Raw genomic sequence first — 16,552 nt, 5'->3', positions numbered from 1 at the left:
GCAGTACCTGGGGGCTTATCTGAGGTGGGGGCAGTGTTCATGTCAGGGACATCTGAGGTATGGGGGCAGTGCCTGGGGGCTTATATCTGAGGCAGGTGAGCCCATGTGGAGGGCGTCCTGTCTGACGTCTGTGCCAGCAGCTGGGGATGCCGGGAACACCAGGGCCAAGCCCCAGTGGGAGCAGCCATAGCTGCAATAATCTCTGAAACCCCCCTGAGGTTGAGGAACGAGACAGGCTGACAGAACTTGAATATTTAATATGGGTAAGCACCTTGTAAGGTGAAGATGCGTTTCTTACACAAATTATAAATAATGAAAAATAAGCATTTAGAAAAAGCAGCAGCAGCCCTTGTTGGGCCAGCTGGAGGACTCTTTGGTTGAGTGGCGGGGAGGCCCTGGGTCCGGGGTTCATCAGAGCCCCCCCAGGTCATCTGCCAGGAAGGCCAGCAGGTAGCGGCTGACATGTCTGTCGATGATGACAGGTGAGAAGCCGAGGACGCGCCGGGTCCCCGGCAGGCCCTTGGGGTCTAGAAGACAAAAGGGGAGGCAAAAGCTCGGGAGCCAGTTCCACAGGCAAATTCTATTTCCATCCTTCCAACAGCGGGGGGGCGGGGGGGGCACTGGGGCAGGGTGCCCCTCCCGGTCATGGTCTCGGCTTGAGTTGAAAAGACAAGAATTGGGCAGATTCCAGCCCCCCCAGCCCCCACTCGAGTGCCCCACGGGCCTTTGGGTCCTGCCGTGTGTGCCTGTGTCCCTGCACCCAGTAGGCCTCCCAGCACAGCAAACTCAGGCATCACAGAAAAGGAGAGACAGGCGAGGTCAGGCCAGGTGCCAGCAGAGGGGGCTGGCAGGCTCCTTGCATCAGCCTGTGGCTGGTGGAGACCCAAGGCCCTGGGGCACGTGACCTGCTCAAGGGCCCCACATGGCTCAAGGTCAGAGGTGTGGCCAAAGTCACAGGTGTGGCAGGGCCTTCTAACACCAGGAGTCCTGGCTGCACCCTCCTCCCACTAGGGGTCATCATAATTCTCTGGTTCCCAAGGGTGGCAGGGGCAGCAGACGCGGGGGGCCTCCTCATGTCCCATTTCTCATGAGCCCTACCAGGTGACACTATCCCACTGCACAAGTGCGGACACTGAGGTACGGAGAGGCCAAGGGGTCCTGAATTGGGCAGGGTGTGAGGCCCTGGCTTGGTGGCAGAGGGTAAGCAAGCCTGGCCCGTGAGGGTCCACCTGCACCCACCTGGCGGATAGCAGTACAGGAGCAGGGCCAGTCCCACGGCAAGGCCCAGGCCAGCCAGGAAGCTCATCGGTCCTGGGGAGAAACCAGTGTGAACCGGGCTCCCCTGGGACTCAGAGGGGTGGGGTCCTGAGACCCGGGGCTGTGCAGGGGAGCGGGGGTGCCAGGCTGAGGTGCTGCCTGAAGAGCCCTCAAGCGAGCACCGTAGGGGGTCTGTCACCAACAGAAGGCCAGGAATGGAGCCGGACTTGGGGTGAAGAAGGCCCTGAGGTGGAGATGGAGCCCTGGGGAGGGTAAAGAGAGAGGGAGAGAGAGGGAGAGAGAGGGACGGGCAGCAGGGAGGCGTTACCCCTGTCACTCAGCTCGCCGCTCTGGCTGCCCGAGTCTAGCTCTGTGCAATCTGAGTTCTCTGGAAACAAAACCACAGAGCATGGTTAGTCAGTCAATGGGCAGGGCCAGAGAGCAAGCCGGTCACCCCACAGGAAGCCCAAGGCCATCATTGCCTCCCGGGGCTGCCAGGCGGGACTAGACCATGGGACATGAGGCCAGCCCTCCTCAGGGAACTATGCACAGTCTGAGTTCTCTCCTCTGGTCCAGTTCTTGTGACTTCAAGGGCCATGGGCATCGGAGGGCCCTTGTACCGTGGTGGCCACAGGCACCAAACACAGCACCAACATCACTGCGGACTGCATGGCTGCTGTCGGCATGGTGCCTGCCTCACTGGGTGCAGTTGGCCCGGAGCTTTCTGCCCAGGCCTCCCTAGGAGGCTCTCTGGCCTGCGATGTGCTGGAGACCTTTAGGCACCTGGGAGTCACAGAAGGTGCTCTACCTCCAGCAGGGCCAAGGCTGGGGAGAGAGAGCCAGTCCCACCTTCGGGGCTGGGCCTGCCCTTGAGCTCTCCCTGCCAACCATCTGCACTGTGTCCTGTGGAGCCTGGGGAGGCCTCCAGGGGGTCAGAGACCCTAGTCCAGTAGCCTAGGACGAGCCAGCCCCATCCAGTCCCTCTGGTCTCTGTCCTATTATCTGAGTGTCAAGGGGCAACAATCCCTCCTCTGGGGGCCCTGAGCATGGAGGCGTCAGATCCAAGCTGCCATCTTCGCCTTGATGTGTCCCCCAGGTCTTAGCAGTTCTGAGGGCCCGGGCTACTGGCATCCACATGACTCCCGGGGCCTGACCGCACACCACCTGGGGACAGGAGCCTCAAAACCAAAATGCATGTGCTTGGGACCAGCCACCCATGCCCGACAATGCCCTGTGGAAACACCCACATGTGTGCAGATCGCTGCAATGAAAGGGCCTGTCATGGGGTTGGGTAATTCCAGCTGGGACCACCTAGGTGTGCCATGCAGCTGTGGGAACAAGGCTGCTACCCAGACAGATATGAAGGGATCCCCCTGGAATAAGGCTAGAAAAGGAAGAGCAAGAGTAGATGTACAGGATGCCCCCTTCGGCATGGAAACTGCCGTGAGAGACGGAGGAGAGGGAGTGGGAGACAGAGACCAACATCTGCACTGCCTGAGCCTGCCACACTCTCCCCTCAGGGACTAGGGTGGCCTCTAGGGAGGGGCTGGGTGAGAGGGGATTCCAGGCCTGGGCTGCAGCAGACTTGGGTGGTCCGGAGGACATCCATGCCCTTAACAGCAGGCTGGGGTGCCCTCCCTGGGCCAGCACCAAGCATGCATGGCTGGGGATGTGAAACTTACGCAGAGCATGGCGGCTGGGCAGGCGGCTGTGCAGGGGCTGGGCGTGGATGTATAGGGCTCGGTAGAACTCCTGGCAGTCCCGCTCACCACTCTGCTGCAGGTGGCTCAGGAGGTCACAGAGCCGCACACGCAAGGACGCCTTGGGGTTCCGGAACTGAGGGTACAAGGGGATGCCAGGGAAGATCAGGGCAGAGGGGCTGGCTGTGGGGTAAGGCAGAGTGCCAGGCTCAGGCCCCCAGCCTCAGCTTCCCCATCGGGTGTCAGGATACCTGCTGAACTCTGTGACACCCTGCCCGCTACCCACACACCACAGTGCCTGGCACTGCCTCTGTCATCATCAACTGCTACTCCTCATACTCCCTGTGGGGCGGGAGGTTGGGAAACTGAGGCTGGGAGCGGTCACAAGGAAAGCACAGGGCCAGTGACATCATTCCAAGTGTTGGGACTTAGTGTAGCTTCCTGTGAGACTTTAGCCAGCTACTCCACCCCTCTGAGACCCGGTTTCTTCATTTGTAAAAAGGGGATAAAGAACCTGCATGGTGGGCTACGGCGGGGAATCAATGAAGTGATGGTATAAGTGCCAACTTCTGTTATTTTTCAGTCTAGAGGAATGTGATTCAAGTATTTAAAAAACAAGTTGAAGCTCATTATGTGGCTCATGTCTATAATCCCAGCACTTTGGGAGGCTGAGGCAGGCGGATCAGGAGTTTCAGGCCGGGAGTTTGACACCAGCCAGGCCAACATAGTGAAACCCCGTCTCTCCTAAAAGTACCAAAACTGAGCCAGGCATGGTGGTACATGTTTGTATGCCAGCTATTTGGGAGGCTGAGGCCAGAGGATCACTTGAAAGCAGGAGGTGGAGGTCGCTTTGAGCTGAGATCACACCACTGCACTCCAGCCTGGGCCACAGAGACTCTCTTTCAAAACAAAAAAGAGAAAGAAAAAAAAGGTTGATGAAAGTATTGGCTCTTTTGATGTGTCTGACAGAGAAATGTGTGGTTCTCAAGGTTAGTGGACAGGCCACACTGGGACTTGACCCGCAGAACCAGGAGTCTGTGGCCTGGTGCTGCCACCTGGTGGCAACATATCATTCTACACGGCCACAGGGAACAAGAGTTGCCATTCCCTGGCAGTATGGAAACGGCAGACACATGGGTGACGGAGCTACGGTGCCTGGGAGGAAGAAATATGTGCTTTTCCTTGTATAAATATCTGAAACTTTATTAACTTTTAAAAAGTGAACATGTATTAGACTTCAGTTACAATAATAAGAGATGGATTTGAGCCCCTGACTTGCAACAGAAGCAGCACCTGAGCCCGGAGCGGGGCCTGTGTTGACTCCTGTTCTGTTGTGGGCCAACCTCCCTGTTCCAGGAGATGCCCCAACCCTCAGGACAGCCCTGCACATGGCATCATGACCCCTTGCTACGTGAGGAAATGAAAGCTCCATGAGGAGAAGGGACTCAATTGGAGTCACCCAGAGGGGAAAGAGGCTGGCAGGACCTGTACCCTAAAGGCCTAGCAGTCTCTGGCACCCACAGCCCATCCCTCTGGTCTTGGTGATGGCTGTCAAGGAACAGGTGGCTCAGATGTGGGTGGAGCCTGGCGGGGGTGCCCAACTCTCTCATCCAGTATCCCTCAGAGCCACCGGGCACTGGGGGGATGGGCAGAACAGACCTCCCAGGACAGAGCCCAGGAATTGCATCTTAAATGCCATCTCCAGCAGAGCCACCCCGGTGTGCCCAGCTCTGCAGCTCTGAGAGGCCAGGGCCATGTGACAGAGTGACAGCTGTTGGCCCTGGGCACTTTCCCAAGTAATAGGATGAACTCAGGATGTAACCTGACACTCCTGACATGAGTGACCTGGGCAAGTGGCTGCCTCTTGGGCCCTGGGACCACCTCTGTGAGATGGGGTGATGAGCGTGGCTGCCCACAGGGCTGTAGGGCCATCTGGGGATGAGGGCTCTTGGGCATGCATTTACTTGGGTCAGCTCAGCCAGTCCTCACCACACCTGCCAGCCCAGTGCTCAAGTTGTCCACTCCACCATGGGGAAGCTGGGGCTCCTGGGGGACCAACCCGCTCAGCACTGCTGAGAGGGGCAGAGTGAGGTGTGGCTGTGGGTCAGCATCTGCTTGCCTAGAAGCTTTGCCTACCTGTGACATGCTGGGCTTTCCAGCCTCGTACAGCAAGGTAGAAATTAGAGAAAAGGAAGCAAACGTTTGCCCACTTTGAACCTTCGGAAGATGCAGAGTGCAAAGCCCTGTGGCACTGGGGTGGGCCAGGCCCAACCTCTGGTCCCCATCCCACTTCAGCTCTCCCTCTGCCCCACCTCCTCATCCTTCCCTCTCATCCCCTTTCTCGTCCCCCCCACCACCTACCACATCTTATACTGTCCTAAGCTTCATGTGTCATCACATGTTATCTCCTGTAACCCTCCCAGCAACTGGGGGAGGGGATAGCAAGCCTAATTACATATGAAGAAACCGAGGCACAGAGACCTGATGATGTTCTGGGCTCATTTGGGCTCACCCCAAAGGGCCAGTTTGTAGCTCAGGCAGCCTTAATAGCCAGGTCCAGGTCACCTCTGAATCCTGACACGCCTAGTGTGTCATCCTGTGAGAGAATGACCCAGGGCCGGTCACCAGCTTCTCCCAGCCCAGAAAGGAAGGGAAACTGAGCAGTGTCTCAGGCACCCCCCTCACCTCCTCAGCACCTTTTCCGCCTCCTTGTTGGTAAGGATCTGTGGGTAGTAGCGGTTCAGCTGGAGGATGATCCTGTCCACCTGCTGCTCACTCAAGCGCCCATGGCCTGTCAGGAAAGGCGTGTCCTGCACCAGGCGGTCGCAGTAGGTCTGATCTAAAACAGATAGCACAGGTGCATGAGCCAGCACAGCCCAAGGGGACCATAGACAGCAGCCTCATCCTGACACTGACCACAGAAGGACATCACCCCTGAGGAGGGTGCCCACCAGGAGGGTGCACCTGCAGGGTCATAGCCATCCCAGCCTGTGTGGTGCACATTGCACAGCTGAGAGCTGCTCCTGGCCTGCCAACCTGCCTCGTCAGAAGGTCGAAGTGAGGGGTTGTGGTGGAAACCCACTTTCACAGAGCTTATCACAGAAAACAAACTCAGAGGGGCTATGAATCCATTTTTCAAGGGCTACCTGCAGGGCCATCAGGAAACAGCTGGTGTCTGTGGAAGGCACAGGTGACACAGGTGGCTCAGAATGCCCAGGGCCAGGCGCGGTAGCTCAGACCAGGCGCGATGGCTCACACTTGTAATCCCAGCATTTTGGGAGGCCGAGGTGGGTAGAACACTTGAGCTCTGAAGTTCGAAATTGAGAATGCCCAGACGTGGGCTCTGCAGATCTTCACAGTAGCAGAGACACAGAGACAGAGGGCTCAGGGTGGCCCGTGCTGGCATCACCATGGGACACAAAGTGTCTTCAAGGCCCCAAGAAGCTTCTACCAACAGTAAACCAGTGAGTTCTCCCAGAGTTAGAAATGCTTTTCATTTGCCCTTTTTTCCCCAGAATCACCATTAAACATCATTGTACCATTCTTTTCCATTAAGAATGTTTCTTAGAATGACAGATCTTTAAGGCCGAGCGGTGGAGTGACGATGGGAGGGCATGGCGAGGATGGGGCACAGGATCCCCACGGGGACTGAACAAGTGCATCACCTTACAGACTTGTGGCAGCTTGTCCTGTTTCCCCATGGACAGAGAGGAAAACACAAAGAAAATATTTATAGAATATAACACAAAAGAAAATGAAAAGGGAATCTAAATGTGTTACTATAAAAAAATCAACAAAACACAAAAGAAAGCAGTAACAGAATAAATGAGGGTCAAAAAAGCTACAAGACATACAGGAAAAAAAAAATAGCAAAATGGCAGTAGTAATGCATTCCTTATCAGCAATTACTTCAAATGTAAATAGGTTACAGTTTCTTTTTTCTTTCTTTTTTTTTTTTTTTTGAGATGGAGTCTTGCTCTGTTGCCCAGGCTGGAGTGCAATGGCCGGATCTCGGCTCACTGCAACCTCTTCCTCCTGGTTCAAGCAGTTCTCCCTGGGAGTACAGGCATGTGCCACCACTCCTGGCTAGTTCTGTAACTTTTTTGGTAGAGACAGGGTTTCACCATGTTGGCCAGGCTGGTGTCAAACTCTTCACCTCAGGTGATCTGCCTGCCTCAGCCTTCCAAAGTGCTGGGATTACAGGCATGAGCCACCGTGCCCAGCTAAACTTTCCTATCAAAGGCATAGATTGGCAGAATGGATTTTTTAAACATGATACAACTATATGCTGTCTACAAAAGACTCACTTTAGATCTAAAGACACAAAGAGGTTGAAAGTGAAAGGATGTAAAAACAAATCCTACACAAATAGTAATCAAAAGAGAGCTGAGGTAGCTATACAAATATCAGACAAAATAGACTATAAGTAAAAACTGTTACAAGATATTAAAAAGTACATTATGTATTAATAAAAGGATAAATCCATCAAGAATATGTAACAGTTATAAACATATATGCACCAAATATCAGAGCTTCAAAATATATAAACAAACACTGGCAGAATTGAAGGGAGAAATAGATATCTCTATAATATTTGGAGACTTCAAAACACCACTTACAATAAGAGATAGAACCACCAGACAGAAGATAAATGAGGAAAGAGAGGACTCCAACAACACCATAAGCCAATTATACCTGGTAGACATATACAGAACACTCTATCCAATAATAGAGAATAGACATTTTCTCAAGTGCACATGAAACATTCCCCTAGATGGGCCACAAAATAAGTTTTATTTATTTATTTATTTTTGAGACAGAGTCTCACACTGTTGCCCAGGCTATAGTGCAGTGATGTGAACTCAGCTTACTGCAGTCTCCATCTCCAGGGTTCAAGCGATTCTCCTGCCTCAGCCTCCCAAGTAGCTGGGACTACAGGGGTGTGCCACCTTGCCCAGCTAATTTTTTTGTATTTTTAGTAGAGACAGGGTTTTACCATGTTGGCCAGGATGGTCTCAATCTCTGGACCTCATGATCCACCTGCCTTGACCTCCCAAAGTGCTGGTGTGAGTCACCACGCCTGGCCACAAAATAAGTTTTAATATATTTGAAAAGGTTAAAATCATACAAAAATATTTTCTGATCACATAGAATGAAGCTATACATCAATAATAGAAAACTGAAAAACTCACAAATATGATAAAATTAAATAGCCAATGAGGCGAGGCATGGTGGCTCACACCTGTAATGCCAGCACTTTGGGAAGCTGAGGCAGTCAGATCACTTAATGCCAGGAGTTTGAGACCAGCCTGGTCAACATGGTGAAACCCCGTCTCTATTAAAAATACAAACATTAGCCGTGCATGGTGATGCACACCAGTAATCCCAGCTCCCTGGGAGGCTGAGGCACAAGAATTGCTTCGACCTGGGAAGTGGAGGTTGTAGTGAGCTGAAATCGCACCACTGCACTTCAGCCCGGGTGACAGAGTGAGACTGTCTCAAACAACCAACCAATGGATCAAAAAAGAAATCATGAGGGAAAGTAGGAAATCACATGAGAAAACCATACACACACGCACACACGTGCGCGCACACACACACACACACACTCTACCACACCAAGACCTAAGGGATGCAGCAAAAGCAATGCTGAGAGGGCAAATTATAGTTGCAAATGCATATATTTTAAAAAATCTTAAATCGGTAACCTAACATTACACCTTAAGGAATGAGAAAAGGAAAGAGTAAAGACCAGAGAGATTGAAGACCAAACTAAACCCAAAGCACACAGAAGGAAGGAAATAATAAAGATTAGGGTGAAGACGAATGAAATAGAGAATCAAAAAACTGTGGAGAAAAATCAAGAAAACCAAAGTTGCTTCTCTGGTAAGATCAATAAAAATGACGAAACCGGCTAGACCGACAAAAACAAGACTCAAATTACTATTATCAGGATTGAAAGTGAGGACATTACCATGAACTTTACAGAAATAAAAAGGAACATAATAGAATACTATGAACATCTGTATACCAACAAATTGGATAAATGAAATGAACACATTCCCAAAACACAATCTACCAAAACTAAATCACAAGGAAATAAAAAAGCCTGACCAATAACTAGTAAGAAGATTAAATCATTAATCAAAAATGTCCCAAGAAAGAAAAGCTCAGGACCAGATAGCTTTGTTGGTTAATTCTACCATACATTTAAAGAAGAAATAAGACTAATCCTCTTCAAACTTTTCCAAAAAAACTGAAGAGGAGGGAACACTCCATAACTAATTCTATGAGGTCAGTTTTACCCTGATTCCAAAGTCAGACAAAGACGCTTTAAGAAAAGAAAACCACTCTGGGAGACAGGCAAGAGAGTCACTTGAGGCCAGGAATTCAAGATCACTTGGGCAATACAGCAAGACCTTGTCTCTGCAAAAAGAGAAAAATGGAAAAGAACACTACAGACCAATACTCCTTATGCATATTGATAAAAAAGTCAACAAAATACTAGCAAATCAAATTCAGCAGCATATTAAAAGAATAATAGATTGATTGATTCCTGGAATACAAGGATGGTTCAACATGTAAAAATGAAAAAATCTATCAAGGAAATATACCACATTAATAAGATGAAGGAAAAAAATTACATAGCCATTTCAGTTGATGCAGAAAAAGCATTTGATAAATGTCAAAATCCTTTCTTGATATAAACATTCAACTAATTAGGTCTAGAAGATGCTATGGTTTGAATGTGTCAAAAAGCATGTATTGGAAACTTAATCCCCAATGTAACAGTACTGAGAGATAATGCCCAATGAGAGGCTCTACCGTCATGAATGGAATAATGCCAACCATAAAAGGGCTTGAAGCTTCACGTTTGTTTCTTCCTCTCTTGCTCCCTCTTATTCTCTCTAGCTCTTCTGCCTTCCACCAGAAGGGATAACACAGCAAGAAGGCCCTCACCAGATGCCAGCTTGGACTTCCAAACCTCTAGAAGCATGAGCCTGAAAATTTCTGCTCATTATAAATTCCCCAGTTTCAAGTGTTCTGTTCTAGCAGCACAAAATGGACTAAGACAGAAGGAAACGTCCTCAACGTGATAAAGGCCATAGAGTTGGCACTCTGTCTCTGCAGGTTCCATATCCAGGGATTAAAGCAACAACAGATATAAAATATTTAAGAAAAAGCAATAAAAAAATAACAATACAACAAAAAATACAAGTTTTAAAAATACAGTACAACCCTTATTTACATACCATTTACATTGTGTTAGGTATTATAAGTAACCTAGAGATGATTTAAAATATACAGGAGGATATGTGTAGGTGCAAATATTATACCATTTTATGTAAGGGATTTGAACATCCTCAGATTTTTTTTTTTTTTTTTTGAGATGGGGTCTTGCTCTGTTGCCAGGCTGGAGCGCAGTTGTACAACCTTGGCTCACTGCAACCTCCACCTCCTGGGTTCAAGTGATTCTTCTGCCTCAGCCTCAAGAGTAGCTGGGATTACAGGCATGTGCCACCACGCCCAGCTAATTTTTGTATTTTTAGTAGAGATGGGGTTTCACCATGTTGGCCTGGATGGTCTCAATCTCTTGATCTCGTGATCCACCCACTTTGGTTTCCCAAAGTGCTGGGATTACAGGCGTGAGCCACAGCACATGGCCAAAATATTTTTCTTTAAAGTTAGAGCTAATTAAAATCATGCAGCAAGGTTGCAAGATATAAAATCAACACACAAAATGATTTCATCTCTACACTCTAACAATGAACAATCCAAAAACTAGGAAAACTACTCAATTTACAAGAGCATTGAAAAGAATAAAATACTTAGGAAAAAATTTAATCAAGAAGATGAAAATCTTGTACACTGAAAACCACAAAACACTGCTGCAAGCACTACCCAAAGCAATCTACAGATTCAAGGCAATCCCTATCAAAACCTCAAGCGTTTTTTGCAGAAATAGAAAAAACCAACTCCTATAGAATTTCAAGATACCTGTATAGCCAACAACAACAAAAATCTTAAAAAAGCAAAACAAAACAAAATAAAACACCACCACCATCACCACCACCACCAAGAAAACAGGGTTGGAAGACTCATATTTCCTGCTTTCCAAAATCAGTGTAAAAAGCTACAATAATGATAACAATGTGGTACTATCATAAAGAAAGACATATGGGTCACTGGCATAGAATAAGAGAGTCTAGAGTTAAACCCTATTTTTAATTAAAAGAGTGGGAAAAAGAGAGTGAAAAAACAGTTCACATAAATAGGAGAAATATTTGCAAAGCATATATTTCATAAGGGATTAGTATTCATACTCCTTAAAGAACTCCTACAACTGAACAGCAGAAGACACAAAGAACGAAATTCAAAAACAGGCAAATAACTTGAATAGACATTTCTCTAAAGAAAATATACAACTGGTCAGTAAGAACCAGAAAAAAATGCTCACACACCTGTAATTCCAGCACTTTGGGAGGCTGACACGGATAAATCACCTGAGGTCAGGGGTTCAAGACTAGCCTGGCTAACATGGAGAAACTCTGTCTCTACTAAAAATACAAAAATTAGCCAGGCATGGTGGTATGTGCCTGTAATCCCAGCTACTTGGGAGGCTGGACGGGAGAATTGCTTGAACTTGGGAGGCGGAGGTTACAGTGAGCTGAGATCGTGCCACTGAGCTCCAGCCTGGGAGAGAGAGTAAGATTCCATCTCCAAAAAAAAAGAAGCTCATCATTAGTTATTAAGGAAATGCAAACTCAAACCACAATGAGATATCACTTCATACTCATTAGGATAGCCATATATTAATATAACAAGTGTTGGTAAGGATATGAAATTCAAACTCTTGGGCATTACTGGTGAAAATGTAAAATAGTGCAGTCACTGTGGAACAAAACAGTATGGCATTTCCTCAAAAATGTAAACATAGAATTATTGTGTGATCCAGAAATTCTACTTCCAGGAATATACCCTAGACAACTAAAAGCAGGACCTCTGCCAGGTTCGGTGGCTCACGCCTGTAATCCCAACACTTTGGGAGGCCAAGGCCGGTGGATCACTTGAGGCTGGGAGTTCGAGACCAGCTGGACTAACATGGAGAAATCCCATCTCTACTAAAAATACAAAATCAGCTGGGCATGGTGGCACATGCCTGTAATCCCAGCTACTTGGAAGGCTGAGGCAGGTCAATCGCTTGAACCTGGGAGGCAGAGGTTGCAATGAGCTAAGATCATGCCATCGCATTCCAGCCGGGGCAACAAGAGCAAAACGCTGTCTCAAAAAAAGAAAGAAAGAAAAAGAAATGAAGGCTGGGCACAGTGACTCATGCCTGTAATCCAACACTTTGGGAGGCCGAGGCAGGAGAATCGTTTAACCTGGGAGTTGGAAGTTGCAGTGAGCCGAGAGTGTGCCAGTGCACTCCAGCCCAGGTGACAGAGTGAGACTGTCTCAAAACAAAAACAGTCATGATGTTGGACATAGTGGGGCACCTCTCGGGTTTCCTCCTTGAGGCACAGACTCAACAGACTGTTTTACCTCCTCATGTCTCTTTCCAGTTGCCACTGCCTCCTGGCTGGTCTTTATGCACCACAGATTGTGGACCTGCCCCGAAAGCAGCCACGCTCCATGGTGCCTTGTGTAGACCCCGCAGACCGAGGCCCAGATGAGAACAGCCCATCTTAGCACGCTTGCGCTGTACCAGGTTCAGGACCATGGTGATGGGTAGATCCATCCACATCCTCCAGGGGCTCACAGTGTATGGGTGCGGCCTGGCATTCACCAGGCAACCTCACAAACATGTCCTTACCCCACAGATACCTGCCCTCAAGAGAGTAACGGGGGGGCCATCCTGGTTCACAGTGGCTACCCCCAATGATGCCCACTTGAGGCCATCAGCCACCCCATCATCTGGCTGAAGTCACTCGCCATGGGCTGCACAGGGAGGCAGTGTCTGGGGCTGGGAAGTCTGGCTCAGCCCTCACCTGCACTGAGTCCCCCAGCAGCCTATGCGGATTCGCCAGCAGCCCCATCATGGTGAGGAAGCCAAGCACAGGGATGCCAAGTGACCTGCCAAGGCCGCATGGACAGGCTCCAGAGCCTGCAGCCCTCTAGTTCAAGAACTAAAATTAATTAGCCAAAATCCACAGAGCAATCCCATATGTCTGGCATTCCATGAGCCCTACATCTACCTACGACCTTCATCCTTCCAACAGCTCTGCAACATAAGGATGACCACAAGCCCCATTTTCAGATAGGGAAACTAAGGCACAGTGAGAAGATAAGGCACCTGCCTGAGACTGCAGCCAGATATGAAGTAACCGATCAAGATCCAGGCCCAGGCACAGCCGTGTTGAGGACCACCTGTTGACATCCAGACATTCCGCCCCTCTGATGAACATGCGAATTCACTGTAATCAGCTACAGCAGTCTACTCCCTGCCAGACCAAGAGCAGGCCCACGGCTGTCCTCTCCAGTGCTGCACACGTGGCTGGGGACGCAGTAGGTGCTCACTAAAGAGTTCTGCAATGAATGGTCCAAGGCCCAAGGGCTGTAGGTGGACCGTGGCCAGCATCCCATAGAGGCCTCCTCCTGCTCTGCAAGCCGCTAGCCAGGAGCCTCTGTAGCTGCAGAGCCATGAGTCACCGTGAGCCACGAGTCAGCTGGCATAGGCAGCATGGTTGGTCCAGGTACTGAATCCAGGCTCTGCGGCTTGAGGGCTCTGTGCTTCCTGTGGTTGCCTGCGAGTTGTACACGCAAACTACACACAGGCAGCACTTGGAAACCAGAAAAGGCACAAGAAAGGAAACCATCTCAGTGCCAGCTCCCTATAAACAAGTCTCTGAACTGTTTACAGGACAAAGGAAGATGGCTCACTCTGGCACACACCCACCAAGCCTTCACCACACCCACATCCCACATCCCCTGCCTTCTTGCCAAGCTGGCACCAGGACCATGGACCCACACTCTATCACCCCAACATGAACCTTCTTACCAGCCCAGACTGATGCCCTCAGCCTAGTCTTTGAGGCCCCGTGGGAGCTGGCCCCACCCACACTCACCCAGCCCTCTAGGCCCATGAGACTTTCCTGCCTGGCAGTCCCCAACAGCACCATTCCGTCTGCGACCCCTACCTTGGGCTGAGAATACCTATTCCTTGGTTTCCACCTGGTTAATTCATGTTCAGCTTGCTGTCCTACCTATAAGAGACCTCCCTGAGTTCCTATGGCCCCGAACCAATTGGCGTCCAGACACTTGGGCATCAACCTCCCCTCCTGAATTTCTTCTACAAGTCCCCTTGTCTCAGTGCTCAGCCCAACTAAGACTGCTCATTCCCCGGCACAGCCCAGGAGGTACACGCAGACACCTCCTCAATGTTCTGCAGGCACTGGCTCACATGTGCTGCTCATAGAGAGGGCTGGCATAAGGTAGGCCCCCAGTTGGTGCACAGAGGCAGTGAGCCTGGGATTACAGGTCTGCAGCCTGGCAGGGCTGTCCATATGACCCTCCCAGAGATGTGCTCCATGGGCCTTGGTTCCCCATCCGAAAAACTAACGGTTGTGAGGGAATGTCTCCAGGCCCAGGGGGTAGACACAAGAGGTGGGAAGCGTACACAGTTCCCACTCTCTCGAAAAGGTGAATCTGACAGTCAGAGCCTTCGGGGACCCCTGCCTGATGTGCTCTCCCACCTCCACGGTCCCTTTATGCAATAAGGCTTCTCTAACGGACAGCAAGGGACAGGGCCCCTTTGTGCAGGAAGGCTCCTCAATGGACAGCAAGGCCTCAGGCTCTGCCAACACCCAGTCCCTGGGACAGGCCTCCTTGGAGACCAACACAGCTCTGAATTGTGCCCCACACATTTTGATGAACTCACTAAGGGAGCTAGGGAATCCCACCCTGGGCAGGGCACAGTTTAAGACTTTGTTTCCCCATCTGTACACAGACAAGATATTCCACGTGTCCCCATCTGATCATTTTGGACAGGAATCACCCAACACAGGGTACAGTGCACAGTAAGTGCTCAGAAATGGTAGTCGCAAATAAGAAGGGTTAGAAGGGAGGACAAAGGGGAACAGGTGGCAGCTGGGGTCTCTTCTGGCCTGGTGTCCTAGAAGTCATTGGTTTCCAGCCCATGAGATCCTATTTGTGTGCAGGACTAGGCTGAGACTCAAGTGAGCGAGCATGGAGGAGAGAGGACTAGGGACTTCTGGGGCCACCCTGACCCCCTGAGCCAATTCTGCTCGGTGAAGCAGAACATTGAGAATGAAGTGTGGCTTCTGGGAACCCCCATCTTCCCGACCGGGCTGCCATGGAGTCCTTTACCAGGGAGTCCTTTACCAGTTTATCACCCTCATGGGGCTTCTCCAACAGGGGAAAGTCCACAGAGCAGGGTCACCCTGTTTGTCTGAGATCAGGAGGACAGTGGGCAGGTCCCCAGACCAGAGAGGCCCTGGGGAGGATGGCTGGGCTGGGGCCACCAGCGTGGAGCACAACAGCTTTGGAGGGTCCACTTGCTGTTCCTGATTCCCTTAGGCCTAAACAGGGGCAAGGGGGTCATGGACCCCCGAGGGAGTCTGGGAGGCTGCGCAGAGTCCCACAGAAACCACACACCTCCGAGGAACGCATCTCCAGTCCCGCGAACTCGTTTGGGTGGTGGCAAGGATGGAGCGTTGTTTCCATGGCCAGAATCACAGCAGGACCGTTGTGAATGCTCCCTGGTGTCATTTCTACCATCGCCTACTATTTTAGGCCAAACTCCCCACCGCGGGACACCTCCCAACAAAGATTTGCAGTGGCCGAACCCAGACCTTGGCCGTGCAGCCCCACCCCGGAGCTGCCCAGTAGCCTCCGCCCTCTTCGGCCCCGCGCCTGGCCACCGCCCATCGTGCCGGGCACCGCCTCGGCTGTCACGGCCCCGCCGGGCAGAAGCCCCGGGACACCCACCACCTCTCGAGGGTGCACCCGAGCACCACCGGCAGCTGACGGGCCAAGGTCACTCGGCCCCCGCAGCCCAGGCGCGGCCTGCAAGTCGACTCGTAAAGCAGCCGGACCCTCAGGCCGGGCCACCCATCCAGGGCGCCCGCACCCCTGCGCCCAGCCAGCCCCGCGCCCACCTGTCATGGCGATGGACACGGCGCCGTCTGCAGTCCCCAGATGTCTGCCGCGCCGTGCGTCCGCCCCTTGGTCAGCCGTCCGGTCTACTCGCTCCAGTGACCGCCGCCAGTCGGCCGTGCTCTCCAGCCCCTTTTCACTAGGCCCGTCCCCCGGCTTCCGCAGTGTAGCCTCGGGGAGTCTAAACCCCGCCCCTCACTGAGCCCCGCCCCTTTCCGGTAGACCCCGCCTCGGCCGCGCCCTCCACGGCGCCGCCAGGGATCTAATCTCCACCCCTCACTCGAGTTCCGCCCCCTTGCCGTCCTAGGTTAGGCCGCTGCGAGGATCCTTGATCCCTGCCCCTCACTCGAGCCTCGCCCCCTCCGGCGGCGGCTTCCGCGCCTCCAGGAGTCCTGAGCCCCGCCCCCTCATGAACCCCGCCCCTTCCTTCGGCTTCCGCTCCTCCAGCTCTGGGCCCCGCCCCTCACTCGAGCCCCGCC

At 51.4% G+C, this 16,552-nt stretch overlaps 1 protein-coding gene across 2 annotated transcripts; it reads right to left on the bottom strand.

Moving 5' to 3' along the window:
- Window positions 1-237: 237 nt before the first annotated feature.
- On the bottom strand, window positions 238-16,220 carry CARD19 (caspase recruitment domain family member 19). Of its 2 annotated transcripts, XM_035298732.3 has the most exons (6): window positions 16,076-16,220; window positions 5,654-5,796; window positions 2,940-3,093; window positions 1,586-1,645; window positions 1,240-1,311; window positions 238-527 (listed from the first exon to the last, which is right to left on the bottom strand). In XM_035298732.3, exons 1-6 carry the CDS (start codon window positions 16,080-16,082, stop codon window positions 412-414), a joined length of 552 nt encoding a protein of 183 aa, XP_035154623.1. In that variant the 5' UTR covers window positions 16,083-16,220; the 3' UTR covers window positions 238-411. The 2 variants fall into 2 exon arrangements, with proteins under 2 accessions (XP_035154623.1, XP_035154629.1); XM_035298738.3 differs by lacking the exon at window positions 1,586-1,645.
- Window positions 16,221-16,552: the final 332 nt, after the last annotated feature.

This window comes from Callithrix jacchus, chromosome 1, assembly GCF_049354715.1.
Source record: "Callithrix jacchus isolate 240 chromosome 1, calJac240_pri, whole genome shotgun sequence".
NCBI classification, from domain to species: domain Eukaryota; kingdom Metazoa; phylum Chordata; class Mammalia; order Primates; family Cebidae; genus Callithrix; species Callithrix jacchus.
Note: the sequence above shows the minus strand (reverse complement) of the source record. Positions and strands in the feature narration are given on the sequence as shown.